Raw genomic sequence first — 24666 nt, 5'->3', positions numbered from 1 at the left:
ACGATCATATCTTCATATTTATCCACTTTTGTTTGTATCTCCTCCATTCCATTTTCCAAGTCCTGATTACACTGGTTAATTTCCTCCAAGCTCTCATCCAAAATGCCCCCATTTTTTATCAATTCGTATTTTTGAATAATTAAATACATTCTTTCTGTGTAATCCTGTATAAAGTCACGAATCCATTCTTCTGAAAAAACCTTCATGGCAAAGTTCTTGCTGAGAATCCCCTTATGAAATACTTAAACAACGTAATATAATCCAACAATCCACAGTCCAACACAATAAAATAAAATCTCCATTCAGTTTCGATTTCGCAGCAAGGCTCCGTTCCTTTCCCTTCCCTTTATCGCTCTACTTTCAGTTGCTCTCAAACGCCATTTTAAACAATTAAAGGAAGGGGGGGGGATTTCTCTTTTTAAAGAAGGTGGAAGTCAGAAAGTCAAAAATACTTGCAAACCAATAATTGTTCACTCATGCTTTTTCCGTCTGCTTATAGAAATCCACAAAAAGAAATCAATTGTTAGCAGAAGTGGACATCTTCCTCTTTTCCTGCTTTTGCAGAAGCGCACTGAATACTGGAGATTAAAGGAGGATTCAATGGGATTCGACCTTTCGGGACTTTGCATAACAAAAACAAAGCCCCTAGGGGAATCTACCACTCTCCCCCCCCTGCTCTTTCTCTCTCTTTCAACCAGAGAGGGAAATTGAAGCCGGGAACAGCTGTTCATTGCTGTTTTCACCGGCTTTTACCATATCCAGTGCGGAGTGCCATAAATTAGCACCCAGCGAGAAAGGTGGCGCCAAGCGGAAGTCTCTCTTCTGAATATGTCTTATTCTCATTCTTGTTTCTTGAAGACTGTTTTTAGCAGCATTACCCAGTCTGGTTAAGAACTCTTGAAACTATATTGGGAAATAATAGATTGAAGGCAGTAATAAATATTGAAATTTGAAACTTAAACTTTATTGCAGCCAAAACCAGCCTATAATATGTATTCAGAGTATCCATAGTTCCATCACGATTGGTAGTTAATATGGAACCAGCAACATCGAGACATACATGGATTGGATATTTTTTAGAGTCCACTTTGTAAAATTCACCACTCTTTCTTTTATGATATGCATCAATGAAATAAGCCCATGAAAACTGATGCCACAAGTACATTTTTAGATCATAAATTCAAACCCACAAATTATATAGATTTAAGGATATCCTAGGAATCTGGGTTTGGGACAAGTAACAAAACATGTGTTGCAACTTCATTAGACCCCCTTGTTTACTTTCAGGCAGTATCATGATCCCAGTACAAAAGGCAAAACTTGCATTACGACATTCCAACACACATTTTGCGCATTATTTGATGTCATTGAGGTTAAGAATACATATTTATTTCTAACATACACATTTCTGCCCTGCCAAGAACCTGAAGCCTGAAGCAACTGCTTCATTCTATCACCAACAGTTGAGTTGGCCTCAAAGAAAAGGCTGAATAGGGAAAATATTGAATAGGGAAAATAATATGTTCTCTGTTACGAGATAGTATTGTCTGAGCGCAAATAAAGGGAATAAGATAAAATAAGAAAAAATTGCTATTCCTCTAGTAGTACCGTAGAAGTCTTTGTGGTTTTTATGGCTACTACTCTGGAAATAATTCTTATGCTCATACATTTAAAGCATAAGGAAATATATGTAATAGTTCCAATTTGTCAAATTCAAATATTGTCACAATTAGGAATGAAAAAACCTGAAATCCAGTAGTAGTTGGCAGATTACATTTTAATACTCATGCTTTAAAAGTTCCAAAATTGTCTTGCTTGTTTTCACTGTGTGAATGTTTTCAAGTATTGCATCATCACAGTTTCTTTAAAGTGCAGCTACTCTTGAATACAGTGACCTAATCCAATTACTTTACACTCATCAAAGTGTAACTTTTTTTGTGCTTAGTCAGATTTTCAGTTCTCAGTACATTTATCACTTAACCTGTCATGGATAAGTAGCATTTATTTCCACTTATTAATAGTTTTCATAATGCAGTATTATGAGCTCATCAATAATGTTCAGTAGTAATTAAATGCAGACACTTCACTGTGTTTCAACTTCTCTAGAATAGGAGGCAGCCTTGATGCACATCAGTAGAGATGTTTAACATTATCTTCATTTAAGTTTTTACTTAAAAACACATCTTTTTTAAAAAAAAAAAGCTTTCAAACTGGAAATCATATTGAATATGAAATACCAATAATGGAAAAATAAAATAAGTTGCAACCTTATGGAGAATCCATATAGCAAACCTTAAAGAGTACCTTTTTCCACTCTGACATCCTAGTGAGGTGTTGAAACTATGATTCCCAGAATGGGATAGAGATAATCTAGCTTTTTGAAAAATAACAGTTCTTAGACTTCAACTCCTAGAATTTTCCCACCAGCCATGCTAGAATAGAATAGAATAGAATAGAATAGAATAGAATAGAATAGAATAGAATTTATTGGCCAAGTGTGATTGGACACACAAGGAATTTGTCTTGGTGCATATGCTCTCAGTGTACATAAAAGAAAAGATACGTTCATCAAGGTACAACATTTACAACACAATTGATGATCAATATATCAATATAAATCATAAAGATTGCCAGCAACAAGTTATAGTCATACAGTCATAAGTGGAAAGAGATTGGTGATGGGAACTATGAAACGATTAATAATAGTGCAGATTCAGTAAATAGTCTGACAGTGTTGAGGGAATTATTTGTTTAGCAGAGTGATGGCCTTCAGGGAAAAACTGTTCTTGTGTCTAGTTGTTCTGGTGTGCAGTGCTCTATAGCGTTGTTTTGAGGGTAGGAGTTGAAACAGTTTATGTCCAGGATGCGAGGGATCTGCAAATATTTTCACGGCCCTCTTCTTGATTCTAGAGTCTAGACATCTTTAAATGCTAAGGAAACATTGATCAGAATACAAAATAGAATACAGAATAATAGAGTTTGAAGGGACCATGGAGCACTTCTAGTCCAAAACTCTGCCCAAGTGGAAGAGTCTATACCATTCCAGATAAGTTGTTGTCCAATTTCTTTTTAAAAACCTTAGGTGTTGGAACACTCACAACTTCTTAAGTCCTTCCACAGATAAATTGTTTTCACTGTCAGGAAATTTCTTCTTAATTCTAGATTGGTTTTCTCCTTGATTAGTTTGCATCCGTTACTTCTTGTATTGCATCCTAAATAGGTGCTTTGGAGAATAGATTTCCCACTCTTCTTTGTAGCAGTCCCTTAAACATTGGAACGCTGCTATCATGTCACCCTAGTCCTTCTTTTCATTAAACTAAACATAGAGCATTGTGGGGGAAATAAAATGCAGTAACTGGCATTTTCTGAATAGACCAATGGCTTTCATTCCATCTTCTGGCACTGCTGTAGGGGCACTAATAATGAGGACAGGATGTTTTATACATCATTAACAACTTTAAAGTTTATAAAATAGAATCCCCACACCATACATGTAAAAACCACTGCTTTGTAAACTGAAAGGTAGCTATCTTATGTGGGCTGAGTTCCAATCAAGGCATCCATAAACCCTTCATCACTACAAATAGGATTCAGTCTTTAATAACCAACTTCTTAATCTTCAAGACCAGAGATCCTGTTTTTTTCTGCCCATTCCATAAGATTGGGTAGAGTCAGTCTGCTGCAGGTCACATCCATTAAGGAACATCTTCCAATAAGACTTTACGAGGTCCCATTTACTCTGTCATAATTCCTGCCTTCAGGAATAGATCCCCTAAAAATTTGAATAGGCTCCAACTTGCTTTCTTTTAAATGTGCCGTAAAAACTAATTTTATCTCAGGCTCTTGACAACGGAGAAATGCAGGCTCCCTATTGAGTGGTTTTTAAATGGTTTTAATGAATATTTTTTAACGCAAGATGACCAATCTCCTATTTGTGATTCCTTTTTCTTTTTTTTCTATTTGTGATTATTATTTTCTTCTATTCCTAAAATCATTCGGAATTATCAACACGTACAAGAAAATGTGAATTATAAATAAAACTCTCCAAGTGTTGTGAAAAGGATCTTGTTATTAAATAAGTTCATGTCAGTCCACTTACTAAATTTATTATAAATAAGTAGGTATTATTCTGCAATATTGTTAATATGAAATGGCTAGAATTTTCTATTTACTGCAACAGAGAAAGGCATTCAGGGAGGACTGCTATTTGGTTGGTAAATATTAGAATAAAGATAGGCAATCTGATTTTCTTTCTGATGGCAATTTTTGTATCCCTTAACATAATCCCATCATTCATTGTATTATATCTTGGAGTTATGTTTCAATCTAAAACATTCAGAGAGCAACAAATTGCCTACTTCTGCTCAGAAACTTCTATTGTACAAGTGATTTTGTATAATAATTCTGGAAGAACAGTCTAGGTCAGGGGTGTCAAACTCGATCGTGTCACATGATGTCACATGACACTGTGCAATGTTTTTTGCCTTTGTGGAGCCAGGGTGGGCGTGGCCTATGCATGATGCATCCAGCCCACGGACCAACAGTTTGACACCCCTGGTCTAGGTTTACTATTCCTCTCAAGAAAAAATTGCAAGTTAATTTAATAATATCTAATACCTTATTATTCAATAGAAATTAACTGCTTTGAATTGAGAAGCTATTCATAACCCTTGTGTGTTTCAAACACAATTCATAGTAAGTCATAGAACTTAAGTACATTTGTCCATTAGCTTTTGTGACAGACTACCATCTTGAAATGATGTATTTTACAATAAGTGCAATTTATTTCACTATCCAGATTGGGAAATCATCATAATTTAGTGTGATATAAATAATAATAAATAAATTTTAATCTGACACATACTTGTTTTTCTTCCCTCCAGTCCTTCTTCACCCTAAAAAAAAGTAATATAAGTTTTTGTTTAGCATAACCAAAAATTAGGGATAATAATAATAATTCAGGCTTCCCTGAAACAAGATTTCAAACTGGCTTGTTTCAGATATTAGTCAGCATTTATTTTAACCACAATTTGTTAGTTTGGTCAATAGAGCAGACCATTGTTAAAAAGAATTGGAAGCTTTCTAATTCCCAACTAATTGCAAAGAAGAGAGACAGTCTATGACCTGTGAACCACAGCTGAATAAACTTCTGTCTTCAATTATATCCAATATCCTCAAGAGCTCTCATGAAGTCTCTAATCACAGGATTCTGTGATATACCAAATGCATAAAAGCCCTTCCACTGATTTTTAATATATTCATGTGTTTCTAAGAATAACTGCTAGTCTTAGTTCATTAAATGTGTTATTGCAAGTGTTATTTTTATAATTTTTTCAGGACACCATATTTTATTACCACAAATATTTGCAAATTCAGCAGTGCTGTGTTTTGAAATATTTTTCATTTATTTGGTGCCTTTTTCCCCTTGAGTATTTTTTTTTTACACACCGGGAATCTTCTTGACCACTGTTTGCATATTGTCCTTAAACCCAGAAAAATCAATAGTGCCATTGCTTCAGCAAAATGTAGATGATTTTTTTAAAATGTCCTCATGATAGTAAAAGCCTTTGTTTTGCATACCATTGAACACAGGGACCTTGTTTCCCAGCCTGATATCAATACAGGTGTGTGATATAATTAGATACTATCCCTGATTCGAAAAAGTTGCAGCAGACCAAGATTATTGCAGGAATGTTTTCATTTAAAGCTGGAGTATACAATTTCAAAAGCAGGAAGGGTCAGGGTTCTTGGATTTTTTTAATGGTTTTCAATGCTGAAATAGGTACTTTAAATCTCTTCTGCATGGAATCTCTTTCATCTATGTGAAACAGATGCTGCTGCTTCTGGCTCTGGTAAGCCTCAATCCTCCTTCAAATAATTTACTGGGCAATTCCCCTGTTGCTGAAGCTGTCAGCTTCTCTCTCCTGCACCGGCTGAATACTGCCATCTGAACCTGCTTATTCCTTTGCACCTGTAAGCTTGGTAGCAGCAGAGAAAGAAACCCTTACTGACCAAGATGCTGCAAAGAGAAATGATTTGCACTTTCTTCTTTTTTGTTTTCTGCTTACTGTAAGCATTCTTGCTTTCTTTAACACTTTGTCTCTTTGTTTCCTTACCTCTTCATTCTTTTCAAATTCTCTTTCATTCTTCTTCCTAGCCATGACACGAGTCTAAACGTCTGCTCCATCCCTTCGTCCCCAGGTATTTTTCTGCAGTTCTTTATCCGCTTCCTAATTATTCAGTTTCATTTTTTACATTGGTGTTTATTAATTCTAACTTTCTTCACTAGCCTCAAACTGTCTTGTAGCAGATACATTTTGTCTTCCTAATCTTCAAGTCTTGGCTCCCTCCCGCACCTGCTATCCCGTTATGACTTTTTGATTAAAAATCTGGAACTTGGCACTCAGGGCTTAGAAAGGTATACTGTAGTTTACTAGAGCGCAAGTGAAATATAGTAGTGCAAAGCCAGAACTGAAATTCATGTGCCAAAACCTCAAGTGAAAAGGTTTCCTCCTTAAGCACATCCCATTGATGGTCCCCCATTGTCTAATCAATGTTTTGGAAACGGCAGGCTGATTGTAGACTGGATTGCAGCTGCATTCTTCTCATTACAGAGCAACTTTGAAATGTCCTCTTGAACAGGCACTTTCACTTTCTTAACTTTCACTTTCCCGTCAAGTGGTCTTCCTCCCTCTCAGGGTTCATGGCAGATCAAAATGATTGCAGACCACAGGCATGAGGTGGTATTTCTGACACCCCATTTATTTGACGGGAACTCCAGGGGCTATAGAAGAGGTATAGAAAAGGCTGTACATTTTGCCCCACTGTTTTTAAGTATAACCTAAAGAAGTGTGATCAAAACATGATCTGTTGTGCAAAGATGATGAAAAGATTCATATGATTTCAGAGATCTCCTTAGAGTAAAGGTAAAGACAAGCATTGTAGGGTTTTTTTTTCTCCATTCTACAAAGTCAATGTTGTTCATTTCAACTGAGCCTAGTTAAAAGTATAAAATCAATCAAGCTATTTTACTTGCTTTATGCTGCATACAGTAGAGAAAAGCATCTCCTTTATTAGTTTGCATTGTAAATATATTGGAGCAGATTTAATTTCTCCAAAAACTAATCGTTTGGGTTAAAAGTACAGAGGAGGCTATCATTTTAATCCAAAAGAAAAACAATAAAATCAATGGTTGTGCATTTGTTGTACACTGCAGAACCATTTCCAAAATATTTAGAAAACTGTCCACAACATAGTAATAATTGTTGTCTGTATAAATTAAATAAGCTTAAATGACATTAACAAGAGGAAATGAACTTTACAGCACAAAAATGATATAATGGATGTGCATAATGGCTCAGTAGGAAACAACAACATAAGACATTTGGGTTACATAATCTGTGGTATCAATAAGTGTAGAATGAAAATATAACAGCAAATGTAGAAGTTAATTTATTCCCCAAAACAACCCTATCTTCTTCCCACAATCATAGGATAGAACATGAAACTTAGCATAGATCACATATCCATGATTAACATTGCCAGAGGCCAGGCCAGGTGTAATTCAGAGATAGGAGTTTGCAAGCACCTGGAAGTGAAAATAAATGGTAACAGAAAAGGAGCATATTTAAGAGAGCTTGAACAGATGAGCTGTGTGATTTAGATCTATATTGAGCAGTCATGCTGCTGAAGTTAAACTAATTTGGTTACTGCCTAGGTGGAGAAAATTCCAAAACACAGTATAAACAATTTTGAATTTCATTACTGCAGATCACCACAGCATAAAGGTTAAAAAAAAAAAGATAGGTAGTTGTATTCATAATTTAGGTGGTATTTTCAATTGTATCTGAGTATTGTTCCCAATTTCAGGATATGATGTTGAGAAAGATTAAAGGCAAAAGGAGAAGGGTATGGCAGAAGATGAAATTATTATATAGTATCATCCCTGCAATGAACCTAAATCCCGAAAGACAGTGGGGGACAGAGGAGCCTGGCCTCCTATGGTTCATGGGGTCATAAAGAGTTGAACATGATTTAGCGACTGAACAACAACTGTTAGATTAACTGATTTGTGAACTTTTATATGTGTTCTTTTAAACTATATATATATATTTATATTTTTTGGTAAAATGTGGACATCTTTAATTGAAAAGAACATGATTATCTGAATCGTCATTTTAATTTTCAATATTATTACAGGCTGCAAATAACTTGGATAAAAGCACAACCAAAGCAGAAAGCGCTTGGCTGTTCAGAATATGGTATGGTTTTGATCATAAGTATCCTATTATTCTGTTAGCACTAAATATTCATAGTAATAATTTCATCAAAGGGGGAAATAATATAGATAAATCTGATAAGATAATGAGAACTTTTCATTTTAAATCCTGTATGAAATTGTATTATGGATATAAAAAACAAATAATGGTTGCAAGGAAGCCCCAAAATTTGGGTAAAGATGAAAGACTATATTCAAAACTAGGTAAGTTTTTATTGATATTGATATGGACAAATTAATAGGATTGTTCAGTAAATAATAATCTTTATTATTTATTTTTGTCTTGCTTATTTCAGTGAATAAACAAGACTCTTGTTTATTATTTATTTTAATTTTTAAACGGAGGCATAATAATTTCCCAGGGATGATGTGTGGAGAATGCGGCAGAAGATCCAACTAATTCATTCAGTTACTACTTTATATCACTCTGAACTATGTAATGGATATATCCATCATGGCTTAAGCTAACTCTCCCCAATCTGATGCCATCTGAATGTGTCAACCTTCAGTTTCCATTATCTCTCCCCTTTAGCCACTTTAAACACAGGCTGAATGAAGTAAGAGCTGCCCCCAAAACATCCTTCCCTCTAGTTGGAAATAAGTTAACATAAAACATGGTGGCCTCATGTCCTGCAGTTCCAAGCATAGCAAACATTCAATTTGCAATTCAGAATAAAGAAAAGAAAGGACTTAAAAATAGATCAGAGTAGGCTTTAGAGACTTCTGGTGCTGATTCTATGTCTTCTTCAGAATGGAAATCATTGACTGGATGTTTTGAAAGACATAAAATTGAAAATATGACGATTTGGCATTGAATTGAAATCTGTGCTTCTATCTGTTTCAAAGAAGGGGGAGGGAGGGACTTGTGTGAAAAACAAGTGCATGTTCCTTTCCAGCAAGAGAGATGGCACACTCTGTCTCTTCAAGTGTACAAACAACACAGTAGTCCTCCAAGCAGGAAATATATTAATATAAGTATATGCGGCCTTTGTCACACTAGGGGTAGACCGAGCTTTTGAATGGCATATCAAGGTTTGCAGTATATAAAATGAGAGGACTAGAACAAATTGATACTTAAACTTGATTTAACTGATATTCAAGTGTAAGGAAATATAATGAATTAGTACATTAGATAGAATAGGCTTTTTCAGGTATTTAATAATTTTCTCTTTGTGAGGTATTAAACATTTAAATATGGCAGAAACTTTTGAAGAGGCTCTGTGGGTCTCACACAAGGCTTCCATGGGTCATAAACAGCCTGATTGTTCAAGTTGTTTACTTCTGCACTGTGGGATGAAAAGAGATCCAGAAGGTAAAACATTATACAACACTTCATGCTATGCTGTTCCTCTTTATTATGTCTTTTTATTTAATAAAGTCTATATATATAATATAAGGATATGCGGCCTTTGTCACAAGGGTGGACCAAGCTTTTGAATGGCATATCAAGGTTTGCAGTATATAAAATGAGAGGACTAGAACAAATTGATACTTAAACTTGATTTAACTGATATTCAAGTGTAAGGAAATATAATGAATTAGTACATTAGATAGAATAGGCTTTTCAGGTATTTAATAAAGTCTATATATTAAATTATTAAATATTTAAATGTAAATACTATATAAATTTTATATAATATCAATTAAATATTGTATAAATTTATATTATATAAATAATATACCTTTTAGTTAATCTGACTGTATATTAGATATTGTATGTTTTTAAAATCCAGATGTTAGTAAATATGCAGAAAATGCCCTGCTTAGGAGTTTTTCTGTGGCATCTGGTTAGCCACTTCTGATACAGAGTGTGTGCTGGATGGATAATCAGTATGATCATACAAAACTCCTTTTGTATTCTTAGGTTGTCTGTCTTCAAATATAAAAAATATTTGATTTTTTTTTAAAAAAAATGCCAGGGATAGAAATACAGAGCTGCATAAAACCTGTCATTTGAATTGTGAAAGACCTGATGAGGGATTTTCTCTGAAAAGATAGCAAAATCTCTGATAAAGACTCCTGAAGTATGTTTTGTTAATTTCTGGCTTTCCCCTCATAATGCTTGAAATGGGCAGATGGAAGTCATATGGCAGGATTAATCTGCAATATTAAGCAGTACGTAACTGAGAATTTATGATAGGCTTTTTATCACTAATTGATTCCCCAGGTTCTGTGTTTCAAAGCAAACTGTATGCTTGATAATATTTTGCAAACAGCACTTGAACTGAAGACAATTTGTATTCTAACAAACGGATTCTCCCTCCTGTCGTAAGGATGAATCTTTCTTTAACATTATTTAACATAACAACTGACCTGACCTGTACAATTGTATTTTCATTTTCACAGATACACACACACACAGAGTTATACAGATACTTATACATAAACATGTTTCCACGGACAACTACAGTATATGCTTAAATCCCTGAAGATATTAACAATTCAAGTTGCTATTGCCAGGACTAAGCATTTTTATATGCTAAATTTCATTCTGGAAAAAGCCCCAGCCGCTTAGAGGAACACCAATCATCCAAATGAAATGCTCCTGCAATCTCTGTGTCCTTCTTTTAGCAATAGTATGAATTGTTGCCTATGGAACTCAGAAGCATTAAGTAATATATTTATCCTGCATTATTTAAGAAAGGAAAACCTTTGTGCCTATTCTTTCTCCAAATGATATAACTGGAGAATAACGCATATTGCTTCTGGAGATAGAAAAAGGGGGTTTGCTTTGGTCTGATCAATTTTATTTATTTTATCCATTTATTTATTTATTACAAATATTTTAAGTCACTTAAATTAGGCAATTCTGGCATTAAAATATTTGCAAGAAATCAAATGGCTCTTCCTTGTAGCACATTATCTTCATATATTATTTGAACTGGTTTCGTTCTATACTATGGTCTGGATTGTATAAGCTCTTATTCCCCATGTGCAGATATGTGTGGGCTCCAGCCTAAAGCGATTCACATCATTAAATTTCACATGTGGTGATTCACATCATTAAATTTCCATATACAAATCCCATTAATTTAGGACTGATATAGTATAGTATAATTTAGTAAAGTGTTTAAAAAGTATTAAGCTAAAAATTGGGAGACAATGACTTCTAGTCCTGTCTTGGTCACAAAGGCAGCTAATAATAATAATAATAATAATATTTTAATTTATATACCGCCCTTCTCCCAAAGGACTCAGGGCAGTTTACAGCCAGAATAAAAATACAGCAATACATACAATATTAAAAACAAACATTAAAAAACTTATTAAATTTGGCCTAATTTTTTTTGTTGTTGTTTACATTTATATCCCGCCCTATTAAAATACAAGTAACACTAAAAGTTAATATAAAATTAAAACCCCATAAAATCAGCTAAAAATTAAAATTAAAATTCAAGCCAGTCCAGCAAGATGAAACAAATAAGTCTTAAGTTCGTGGCGAAAGGTCCGAAGGTCAGGTATTTGTCGAAGTCCAGGGGGAAGCTCGTTCCACAGGGTGGGAGCCCCCACAGAGAAGGCTCTTTCCCTGGGGGCCGCCAGTCGACATTGCTTGGTTGACAGCACCCTAAGGAGTCCCTCTCTGTGAGAACGCACCGGTCGCTGGGAGATACAAGATGGCAGTAGACGGTCCCGTAAATATCCCGGTCCTAAGCCATGGAGCGCTTTAAAGGTGGTAACCAATACCTTGAAGCGCACCCGGAAGACAACAGGTAGCCAGAGCAGTCTGCGCAGGATGGGTGTTACATGGGAGCTCCGAAAAGCTCACTCTACCACCCGCGCAGCTGCATTCTGGACTAACTGGAGCCTCCGAGTGCTCTTCAAGGGGAGCCCCATGTAGAGAGCATTGCAGTAATCCAAGCGAAAAGTAACGAGAGCATGAGTGACTGTTCATAGGGCATCCCGGTCCAGGAAGGGGCGCAACTGGCGAATCAGGCGAACCTGATAATAATAATAATAATAATAATAATAATAATAATAATAATAATAATAATAATAATAATAATAATAATAATAATATTTTTATTTATAGACCGCCCTTCTCCCAAAGGACTCAGGGCGGTGTACAGCCACAAATAAAATACAGAAAGAAAACAACAATACAAAACTAAAAACAACCCTTAAAAAACCTATTTGGCTACTTATAAATAAAAATATGCCCTCTAAAATTTACTAAAAAATTTAAAACCCATAAATCAATTTAATAATATAAAATTTAAGCAACTCCAGCAAGACGAAATAAGTAGGTTTTAAGTTCGCGGCGGAAGGTCTTAAGGTCAGGTATTTGTCGGAGTCCAGGGGGAAGCTCGTTCCATAGGGTAGGAGCCCCCACAGAGAAGGCCCTCCCCCTGGGGGCCGCCAGCCAACATTGCTTGGCTGACGGCACCCTGAAGAGCCCCTCTCTGTGAGAGCGCACCGGTCATTGGGAGATAAACGTTGGCAGTAGACGGTCCCGTAGGTATCCCGGTCCTAAGCCATGGAGCGCTTTAAAGGTAGTAACTAACACCTTGAAGCACACCCGGAAGACAACAGGCAGCCAGTGCAGTCTGCACAGGATAGGTGTTACATGGGAGCTCCGAACTGCTCCCTCAATAACCCGCGCAGCCACATTCTGGACTAGCTGGAGTCTCCGGGTGCTCTTCAAGGGGAGCCCCATGTAGAGAGCATTGCAATAGTCCAGACGAGAGGTAACGAGAGCATGAGTGACCGTGCATAGGGCATCCCGGTCCAGGAAGGGGCGCAACTGGCGGATCAGGCGAACCTGATAGAAAGCTCTCCTGGAGACGGCTGTCAAATGGTCTTTGAAAGACAACCGCCCATCCAGGAGAACGCCCAAGTTGCGCACCCTTTCCATCGGGGCCAATGACTCGCCCCCAACAGTCAACCGCAGCTGCAGCTGACTGTACCGGGGTGCCGGCATCCACAGCCACTCCATCTTGGAGGGATTGAGCTTGAGCCTGTTCCTCCCCATCCAGACCCGTACGGCTTCCAGACATCGGGACAGTACTTTGATAGCTTCGTTGGGGTGGCCTGGGGTGGAAAAGTACAGCTGCGTATCATCAGCGTACAGTTGGTATCTCACCCCAAAACCACTGATGATCTCACCCAGCGGCTTCATATAGATGTTGAACAGGAGAGGCGAGAGAATCGACCCCTGCGGCACCCCACACATGAGGCACCTCGGGGTCGATCTCTGCCCCCCTGTCAACACCGTCTGCATCCGGTCAGAGAGGTAGGACGAGAACCACTGATAAACGGTGCCTCCCATTCCCAACCCCTCCAATTGGCGCAGCAGGATACCATGGTCGATGGTATCGAAAGCCGCTGAGAGGTCTAATAGGACCAGGGCAGAGGAGTAACCCTTATCCCTGGCCCTCCAGAGATCATCCACCAATGCGACCAAAGCCGTCTCCGTACTGTATCCGGGCCGGAAGCCGGACTGGAACGGGTCTAGATAGACGGTTTCATCCAGGTACTAGGGTAGTTGATATGCCACTGCACTCTCTACAACCTTCGCCGTAAAACGAAGATTGGAGACTGGACAATAATTTCCTAAAACAGCTGGGTCCAGGAGGGAAGGCTTCTTGAGGAGAGGTCTCACCACTGCCTCTTTCAAGGCAGCGGGAAAGACCCCCTCCCGCAAAGAAGCATTTGTAATTCCCCGGAGCCAGCCTCGTGTCACCTCCTGCGTGGCCAGCACCAACCAGGAGGGGCACGGGTCCAGTAAACATGTGGTGGCATTCAACCTTCCCAGCAACCTGTCCATGTCCTCGGGAGTCACAGGGTCAAAACCATCCCAAACAGTCTCAACAAGACGGGTCTCGAAACTCTCGCCTGGATCTACCCAATTTTGATCCAATCCATCCCGAAGCTGAACGATTTTATCGTATAGATAACCATTAAACTCCTCGGCACGCCCTTGTAAAGGGTTCTCCCGCTCCCCCTGTTGAAGGAGAGAGCGGGTAACCCGAAACAGGGCGGCCAGGCGGTTATCTGCCGACGCAATGAGGGAGGAAACGTAGGAACGCTTCGCATCCCTCAATGCCACTAGGTAGGTCCTACTATAGGACCTAACTAGTGTCCGGTCAGCCTCAGAACGGCTGGATCTCCAGACACTCTCTAGGCGTCTTCTCCGGCATTTCATCTCCCTCAGCTCCTCGGAGAACCAAGGAGCTGGTTGAGACCTGCGCCGGGTCAGAGGCCGCAAAGGCAGTTTTTCAGTCGTGCCGCGGGCCAGGTTCTCAGGAAACGGCCCAAGCTCCATCAGGAACCTCTCTGGGTCCATCAGGCGCCTGGGACGGAACCAACGCATTGGTTCCATCTCCCTGTGGTGGTGAGTAGCGGTTCGAAAGTCCAGACGAAGAAGAGAATGATCTGATCATGACAAAGGTTCGATAACTAAATCTTTTGAAATCAGATCATTCGCCCACTGGCCAGAGACAAAAATCAGATCTAGAGTGCCTCCCCCGATGTGAGTAGGGCCGTCCACTAATTGAGTCAGGTCCATGGCCGTCATGGAAGCTGATTGACTTTGGGCCAGTTCTCTCTCTCTCTTTTTTTTTCTCTCTCTGTGCCTCTTCCTCTCCCCCCTCCCTCTCCCCCTCCCCCTCTGTATCTCTGTCTCTTTTCCTAAGAAAAAGGCAGTGGCAAACCATTTCCAAAAATGTTGCCAAGGAAACTTCAGGGACTTGTCTAGACAGTTGCCAAGTGTCAAAAATGACTCAAAGTCACAGGAAAATAAAAAGAGCTAAGCTGAAATCTTTCTCCCTAGCTTTTTGTTTTCTATGTAACTCAGATTTCCGCTGAATCCTGTCAGCTCTTGCATGTAATATCAAGTAGCACTGTCCAAAATTAGAATTATAGTTCATATTATCCATGAGAGGATGCTGAACATTTTAAGTTATAATGGGGGAATGAAAGGGGTACCAGACTGCATATCCTTTCAGTTCTCCAAATTTATACTTTCCTGGAGAAAATTCTGTGTAGTCACCAAGGATCAACATATGACTTGAGGGCACATTATGTTGATGTTACAATGGTGCACAGTCCATGTTTTGAAATAACAATATTCAATATGGAGAATTGCCAGATATTTTTGTAGTTTAAGAAGTTATACAGTATGCTACTTATATCACGGTATATAATTTATTAGTTTTTGTTCCCTTTTTTTATTTAGTTATACATTGTAATATACAGGTCTTTCCTGGATTTAATCGGAATTCTCTTTTGTCTCCAGCTAATATACTCTTAGTACTATTTAATCTACAAAAAAAAAATTTAATTCCTTTCTTGGTTTTGAGTGAGAATAAAATATAAGTTTTGACAGCTTAAAATAATTTTTGTGCTCTGCCTTGTGAGAAAGCCTTTATCTTGCTTATCCAAAGTAACACATTTGTGTTCCAGTAAAAGAAAAGTTGACCATCAAAGGGAATATCTTGAACTAAATCTTCCCTTTATCATAGATGTCAGTGTCCTCCTAAGATTTGGAAGCAGGTAGAACTTGTTTTATGAACAATTCATGAGTGGAAAATCAAGAGACTTTTATGTTTTATTATAATTGAAAAGAAGTTTTTAAAAAGCCACTTTGCAGACTCTGAAAGCTTGAATGTAGAAATGCCTTTGCTTATAGAATGGAGAAATACATGCAAATTCATAACAGTGTACAATTCTAACAATAAAAGGAACAAAAATTTCCTTTCTTTAGAAGTTCAGAGAACCATATATACTATCTTTTTCATAACTCTGAAGTAGGAAACAGACTCCCCAAGAATGGCTGAAATTGGCCACAGAAATAGAGTCTTGAAAGCCTGGCAGCATTTTTTCTCATTGTTAACATGGAATTAGATGGAGTTTCTTCCTGATGTTTTCTTCCTATCATAGGCTTCAATCATGATATTCTAAATATTGTCACCAAGTTTCTCTCAGGGCATTTCTGTGGTTCTCTGCAGTTGAGGTAGATCAGGGTAGAGGTTTGAGAAGTGGTAATTCTGCCAACACCAACTTCTCTTCCAATCACAAATAGAATATTGTTTAATTGTTCCAATTAGTTTGAAAATAATATATTTTTCATTATATATGAGACCATATTTTTGTTTTCATATCTTAATTAACGTCACTGTGTATTTGTTAATGAGATTTTGAAATCACTGAAAACTGGATGGCAGGGTATTTCATATTTTATCAGAATTGATACATATGTTCATAAATAAATCATGGTGCTACATCTGTTCACTTTGTGCCCTATGAAAAGTTTGGATAGCTTTCACACTCATGAGCAAATCAAGCATGACGGTGCATTCATTTGCAGGTATTTAGCCTGAAAAAAGGCAGCTGTAGACATTTTGGTGCCCTTGGCAAAGTTATGTTCTGATGCTCTATGGTTTGATTCATCTTATAATTCTGATAGGAATTTCAAAAAGGCATCATCTTATTTATTTCTTTTTCTTTGAATTGCTGGGCCTTACATTTATGATTTTCAGTCCTGGAAAAGATTTTTTTTCTTTCCTTGGACATTTTCAACCTGTGTATGTAGTAAATAATTTTAATTATATCAGCACCTCACTGTTGTTATATGGCAACAATTCTGCAAAATTATATATAACCTTTGGGTAGGTGCAGTGGCTCACAAAATATGTTATTGCTTTTCCCTTTTTAACTGAGTTTTTCAGAAGGCTTTTAAATTTTGATGTCAGATAAAATTTGGCACCCAGCCTGTGACTGCTTGGCCTTAGCTGGCCTTGGATGTAATTAAAATAGGTAAGAACACAATCTTAGTTTTCGGCTTAGAACACTAAGATCATGGCATCCGGCCCTCTCAATTCCTGGCAAATAGATGGGAAAGAAATGGGAGTAGTGACAGATTTTATTTTCCTGGGCTCCAAGTTTACCGCAGATGGGGACTACACCAAAGAAATTAAAAGACGCTTGTTCCTGGGGAAGAAAGCTATGGCAAATCTAGACAGCATACTAAAAAGCAGAGACATCACCCTGCCAACAAAAGTGCGTATAGTCAAGGCTATGGTTTTCCCAGTTGCAAGGTATGGCTCTGAAATTTGGACCGTAAGGAAGGCTGCATGCCAAAGAATTGAGGCCTTTGAACTATGGTGCTGGAGAAGACTTCTTCAAGTCCCTTGGACAGCAAGGTGATCAAAACGGTCAGTCCTAGAGGAGTTCAACCCTGACTGCTCTTTAGAAGGCCAGATCCTGAAGATGAAACTCAAACACTTTGGGCATCTAATGAGAAGGTAGGACTCACTGGAGAAGAGTCTAATGCTGGGAACGATCGAGCAAAAGAAGAGGGGAACAACAGAGAATGTGGTGGCTGGATGGAGTCCCTGAAGCAGTAGGCATGAGTTTAAATGGACTCTGGGGGATGGTAGAGGACAGAAAGCCTGGAGAAACATTGTCCATGGGGTCACGATGGGTCGGACACAACTTCCTGACTAACAAGAAGAAGAACACAATATTTATTTTACACACACACACACACACTGCTGATATTATTTTATGTCCAAGTTAAAAAGGGTGAAACACTGATAATGTAAAATTATGGAAGGTGTTTATAATTTCAAATTGTGTAATTTTTATTTGTTGAAAACATTTTCAGAAAACAACTATTTGTTGTTTATAAACCGCAGAGAAAAGGATACAAGTAATGGATATATAATAGTTGAATCTGAAGGATTTTTTAGAAAGAGAGACGTTCTAAATATTGCAGGGTGAGATGCTGACCAGAAAGAAAGAAAATTTCACTGTAAAAGAATAGTTCAACCAAAATGTATTATACTATTCCAAAGGAAACAGAGTGGTCTCAATCTTTTATGCATTTACAATTAGATTTTATATAGCAATAGATCAAATATAAGATAACACAAAAGGGCTTTATACCTAATGCTTAATAAGATATGAAATAATGTCAAAATTAAGCTTCCTATTGCAGGGTTTGACTTATGGAAGATTAACTGCTAGCTGCAAAGACATAGAAGTTAGGTTCATAATCTTTCTACTTCAGCCTTTGAAATAATTAATAAAAATTCACATGGACAAAACTGTACAAGATTTAAAAAGTAACCAAGAATAGAACTAAGAAAGGAATTCTAACTCTTCATTTCTGCTTCCCTGAAAGAAAGGAATACATTTTCACTTTAAGCCAGGTAATGAGTAGAGTAGAGTAAAAGTGAAGTGAAGTGAAGTGAAGTGAATTATTGGCCAAGTATGATTAGACACAGACACACTCACACACCCCCAAACAGAAGAATACAGAAATACCACAATGGAGGAATAAAATGTGAAGATAGCAGAACTTGCAAAAATGGGTAAATTGACTTGTTTGATTGGGTAAGGAGCAACAGCTACTTTTATGAAGATTGGAAACATTATTGACATTTTGGTTAACATGGATAAAAATGACCTGATTAATTCTGGATTTACTGATTAGTAAAGGTTGAATATGGGTAGTAGGGAACCATGTTAGAACAATTAATCAGTGGAACAACTTGCCTCCAGAAGTTGTGAATGCTCCAACACTGAAAGTTTTTAAGAAGATATTGGATAACCATTTGTCTGTAGTGGTATAGGATTTGCTGCCTAAGCAGGGGTTGGACTAGAAGACCTCCAAGGTTCCTTCCAGCTCTGTTATTCTGCATTCTGTATGTTATGTCATTTAGAAGGAAGAAAATGGTCAAGCATGTCTATAACTACTGTAAAAAAGATTTGAAGTCATTTCTTTAAGTCTTTTTCTTTTTCTTTCTCTTTGCTTTCTAGTGTTTCAACACTTTATCTTTTCTATGTAATTTTCAATACTTTATCTTATATTTTCTATATTTTATGTTTATCATTTAACATTCATCTAACACACACACACAGACGGAAATGTTTATTAGTTATAAAATAATATTGGATAGGACTTCTCCCCTTCTTCCATTAGTGTTCCTTGTTTTCAAGAGAAAATTTTAAAATTCATTGGAAGCACTTTTTTCATGTATTTAATTACACAGAAGTTAAGAGGTATGTCAGAGACTGTCTTGTGTTTTATACCACAGTATCAGACGTTCTCAAAACAAGTTTTAAAGAACATAAGTAGAAAGCTGTTTTAGTCTTGATCTCTTGCTTTATTTTTCCTTGGTGAAAAAGAATATTCCATGGGATATAAAGATACAATGTTTCAGACACATAAAGCATAGGTTTATTTTAGTCCACTCGAATTTCAGATTATGGTTTGTTAGTTGATAATATTTAGCAATCCTTTGGAGATGTCAATGTGATATAAATGTATTGAATGCTCAAAGCGCTGAGTTAATCAGTTCATCAGTAGTTTCTTTTTAAGTTTCTTTTTTTTCCTTACAACACTGAATATGCTTAACTTTGCTTTTGTACTGCCTAAAGCATTTTCAATAGCTTCTTCCGTCCCCTATTTATATCTAACACTTTCTTTTAAAAGCCACTTTAAACAAGCTTCACTTTGTACGCAGTCTATTTTGCTTTTCAAGTGTAACTCTTGTTGGCATGAAATACATAATAGCTGCTAATTAAAATCTTACCTGGTCAGGTAATAAATAACTCACGGTTCCTAAAAGAATTTCATTATTAGTGTAAATTGCTTTGGAATTTGACTACGAATCATGTGAATGAAAGGACTCTAGATTAATATAACTAAAATGCACTTTGACTTCTTAAGATAATACTTAGAAGTATAACGGATTGTACAGGGATTGAGACTAAATTGATTCTGAATTTAATAACAGCAGCAAGACTGTTGATTGGACAATACTGGAAGAAAGAAGAGGTACCTACAATAGAAGAATGGATACTGAAAGTCATTAATTTGGCTGAGATGGCTAAAATCTCAGCGTTTTTAAAAGACAATACGCAGGAAAGATATTTAATTGAATGGAAAAAATGGATTGATTATCTACAAAACAGATATCAGATTAAGAAATATCAGATTGCCTTTGAATAATTAGAAAGTTATTTTATGTAATGGGGAGGGGGTTGGGAGATGAAAAGCTTTGGATGTGGTTATTTGGATTGGAAGGGAAAATTTTATTCTATGTTTGGTTTATGTATAACAATACCTTGTGATTGACCCGGAAGCGGGGGAGGAGGGAAGGGTTTTGGGAGGAGGGGGAAAGGGGGAAAATGTTTTTGTTTTTTAAAACTCTTTCAATAAAAAAAAATACTTAGAAGTAACTCATAAAATTAAAAGTTACAGATTCAGAAACACAGTAACTTTGTCAAGCAGACAAATGTAACTCTAAAATTTGAGTACCCACATGTTCATATTTTTCTGACTAAGCTCTTGCTACAGAATATAATATAAAGACAAAAGATGAAAGTTATGAAGTGCAATGAGATAAACTTTATCTGTTTAATTTCTGTTTGTCATACAACTGCTAGAAATAGGACTGTGATGAAAAAAAGTGCAAAATATTGTATGCATGTACTACTTTTTCCTAATTCCTCTAGCAAACTGGATAAGCAAAAATTTTGATATACCGTACACTTTGACAGGCATCTATTACATTCATACTAGGAAAGATCATAAAGAAAAGCAGGTGTTCCATACTTCTCGGCTGCTTTTTCTTCTTCCTTTCCATATGATTTTTCATATTAAAAATGCAGATTTAGAATTTATTGAATCTGTAAGTTTTCACACATCATCTTCTGCCATCCTCCATACCAGCCACAGCAGTAAATCTCTACCTTTCAGAAATTCAGTCTCCACATTCATGGATGTGGGAACAGAAGCATTATAGATTCAACACAGCTAAATTAGATGCTTCACTGAATTCAGAGAAAAAGTAATTTATATACTAAAATGCTTGCTGCTGAATGCAGTTGTGTGTGTGTCTGTGAGCGTGCACACATGCAGAAAGGAGGGAGGGGAAGGAGTGTGAATGAATCCCAAGATTTAAAATACTTTCTTCTTGTCCTTTTGAATCAATAGGCTTTTTCCCATTCTTCTCCTGGTTTTTAAAGTAAAGAACATTAATTCCATAATAATTCTGTCTAGCCTGGGATTTTTTCATTTATGATTGTTACTCCATTTGTCTTCTAAAATAATCTGTTCCACTCCTCCTCTTTGTGTGCAAATGGCATCCATTCAGTGCTGCTTCCTATTACACAGGGATGCTATTTAATGAAAACTGGATTCAGATATAGTCACAGCTGAATGTGTGTATATTAGCAGACTTTGCATTATGTTGTGTTGCCGACACTAGAACAAAATGTTTCTCTGTCATGTCTCCTATCATGGTATTCACCCTTGTGGTGAAACTTGCCCTGAAATTAATGGCCTTCCAAAAGATTAAGTAGACTGAGGTCTTCCAAAGACCCTTTAGATTAGTTTAACTAGGACAGGGATCAGCAATCTGCGGCTCTTCACCCGTTTGTGGTTTTTTCACCCCTCTGCTGCAGCTCCCTGTCAATCAAAATATGCGTCACAACCACCTACATGCAATACCCGCCAGCACGCAATTTATTGAGCTTTTGAACCCCCGGTAGGCCAACCATGGATAAATCCAAGAAAAAAAAAGTTTCAGAAGAAAACAGAATGTTTAATTCAACTACATATGCTAGTTTTGTGGCCGCTCAAGAAGTAGTCAGGCAGAGGAAGGGTTTTGTGGTTCCCGGTGTTTTGTTTTCTGTAGGAAACAGGTCCAAATGGCCCTTTTGAGTGTTTGAGGTTGCAGACCCCTGAACTAGGATGTATAATATATAATATAATACTATAAAATTTAGTATTTAGTTAATATAGATGTTTTATACTGAATTCTATATATATTTTTATATTGTGGCAGTATAAATATTAAATTGATAAATGAATGAGCCAAGTCTCTACATGTTATTTTGTAGCAGGCAGTTGAAAATGAAAGCCTTCAGAGTGTAATCACTGTTGGACAACTCATAAGATCACTTCTGATATTTACTAATCATAAACACAAATGATTTGATGATAAGGTATACAATTAGTCCTCGACTTGCAGCCACAATTCGGAGTGGTCATTAAATGAGTTTAACCTTAATGAGTTTAACTCATGACCTGAGTTTAACTCATAGAATCATCAGTTACAATGTACTTCCTGTCGGAGACTATTTCAGCTTCAATTGCAACAATACACGAGCACACAATAGATTTAAGCTTAATGTTAACCGCTCCAATCTTGATTGCAGAAAATATGACTTCAGTAACAGAGTTGTTAATGCTTGGAATACACTACCTGACTCTGTGGTCTCTTCCCAAAATCTCAAAAGCTTCAACCAAAAACTATCTATCATTGACCTCACCCCATTCCTAAGAGGTCTGTAAGGGGCGTGCATAAGAGCACAAATGTGCCTACCGTTCCTGTCCTTTTGTTTTCCTTCGTTATATCCAATTAATATAGTTATTACAACTCATACTCATATATATGCTTATATATTGTATAATTATTTCATACTTATGCTTATATATACTGTGTGGAAAAAATAAATAAATAAATAAAATAAATAAATAAATTTTATGACAACAGTCATGAAGCAAATCACTGCAGTTGTTAAATGAATCATGCAGTTGTTAAGCAGTTCCAGCGTCCCCTATTGACTTTACTTGTTAGAAACTCTGGCTAAGAAAGTTACCTGAGGCTCACATAAATATATGCCAATTGCCAAGTGTCTGAATTTTGATCACTGTGACTAGGGGGACACTGCAGTAATCGTAAATACAATGACTAGATTGTTCGTTACTTTTTTCAGCTCTGTCATATCTTTGAAGAGCTGTTAAATGAGTGTCATAAATTGAGACCTACCTGTATACATGACCATATGTGAAACAGACTATAAAATGGAGAATCATATTTAAAACAGTGCAGCATACCAAATATCTCAGAATGTGGTTTTCTTCATCCTACATTTAGAACACAGGTGTCAAACTGGCAGCCTCACATTGCCGTCATGTGATGTTTTGGAACGTTTTTCCCATTCTTGGAGCTGAGGTGGGCGTGGCCTGTGCATGATGCATCCAGCCTGCAGGCCACCAGTTTGACACCCCAATGTAATATGAATTGTACGATACTTTATTCAGTCTTAGAGATAGTGGAACTATTATTATTATTATTATTATTTAGATTTTTATACCGCCCTTCTCCCGAAAGACTCAGGGCGGTGTACAGCCAGATTTAAAACAATACAATATACAGATTAAAACAACAGCTAAAATAACATATTCTATTGGTGGCCGAAAATTTAAAACTGTCAAATTTGACCCATAAATAAAATACCTCAATTAAAATTATTAAAATTCAAAAAAATTTAAAAATTAAGCCAGTCCCGCTTGGATAAACAAGTGCGTTTTCAATTCACGGCGAAAGGTCCGAAGGTCAGGTAATTGACGCAAACCAGGGGGAAGTTCGTTCCAGAGGGTAGGTGCTCCAACAGAGAAGGTGCTCAGGTGCTCCCTGAGTCCTTCGGGAGAAGGGCGGTATAAAAATCGAAATAAATAAATAAATAAATAAATAAGAGAAGGCCCTTCCCCTGGGGGCCGCCAGCCAACATTGCTTGGCGGACGGCACCCTGAAAGACCCTCTCTGTGTGAGCGTAGGGGTCGGTGGGAGGCATAAGGTAACAGCAGGCGATCCCGTAAGTACCCGGGCAATAGTAATATATAGAAGACATTTGTACCTGCTTGATGTAATAGTTCAAAAAAGTTTAATTTTTTGTTCATTTTGGAGATGTGGGTTTTACCAGATCAAGAAGACAATTAACTCAACTTGTCTTTAGCAAGTTCATGAAATGCTTATTTACTATATTCTGCCACTCTCCTGATTCCTTTCTAATGCAGTTCTGAAGCATTTTGAGATTTTATTTTGCAGTAGCAATTTTTTAGACACATTTAAAAAGGCACATTTTTGTCACAAACAATTCAGCTTTAAAATTCTTGATAGTTTATGGATTATTCTGCATTTATTAGAGTGTATGAACTATTTTTGGTATCTATAAATGTGACACCTAATACAGAATTACATTACAATCAAATGTGAAACAATGCAAGGGCTAATAGTTTTGCCTTGTACTAGAGACATCCAAAAGTTTTAAAGAAATTAAACACCACTCATTTGCTGCACATGAAATTATAAGTCAAATTCGGAATAGGTAAGAATTTGATTTTTATTTCTGAGATATTATTTGCCTTACTAAGATTCAGTGAACTAAGGGACTGAATTCAGATGTACCAGGCAGGGGTGGTATTCACTTACCTTCACGTGCATGCTCAGAGCGTTAAAAATGGGACATGATGACATCTGGGCAGGTGGGAGGAACCTCCTACAGCTGCCCTACTGGCTCATGCGATCCGTATAGAACTGGCTAAATACCACCACTGGTACCAGGCCTTATAAATCAAGGCACCTTTAATC

General features: G+C 37.0%; 1 protein-coding gene across 3 annotated transcripts in view; it reads left to right on the top strand.

Annotated features, from left to right (window-relative positions):
- SLC9A9 (solute carrier family 9 member A9) overlaps positions 1 to 24666 on the top strand; it is a 260366-nt gene that overhangs the window by 186662 nt on the left and 49038 nt on the right. For all 3 annotated transcript variants that reach the window (XR_009155753.1, XR_009155752.1, XM_058188448.1), the window contains exon 14: positions 8200 to 8279. Coding sequence is in view for 1 of the 3 variants with exons in the window: in XM_058188448.1 (XP_058044431.1) it covers positions 8200 to 8279 (80 nt within the window). In the remaining 2 variants the exon portion in view is untranslated. The remainder of the gene's footprint in view (positions 1 to 8199; positions 8280 to 24666) is intronic.

This window comes from Ahaetulla prasina, chromosome 6 (genome assembly GCF_028640845.1).
Source record: "Ahaetulla prasina isolate Xishuangbanna chromosome 6, ASM2864084v1, whole genome shotgun sequence".
Lineage (NCBI taxonomy): Eukaryota > Metazoa > Chordata > Lepidosauria > Squamata > Colubridae > Ahaetulla > Ahaetulla prasina.
Note: the sequence above shows the minus strand (reverse complement) of the source record. Positions and strands in the feature narration are given on the sequence as shown.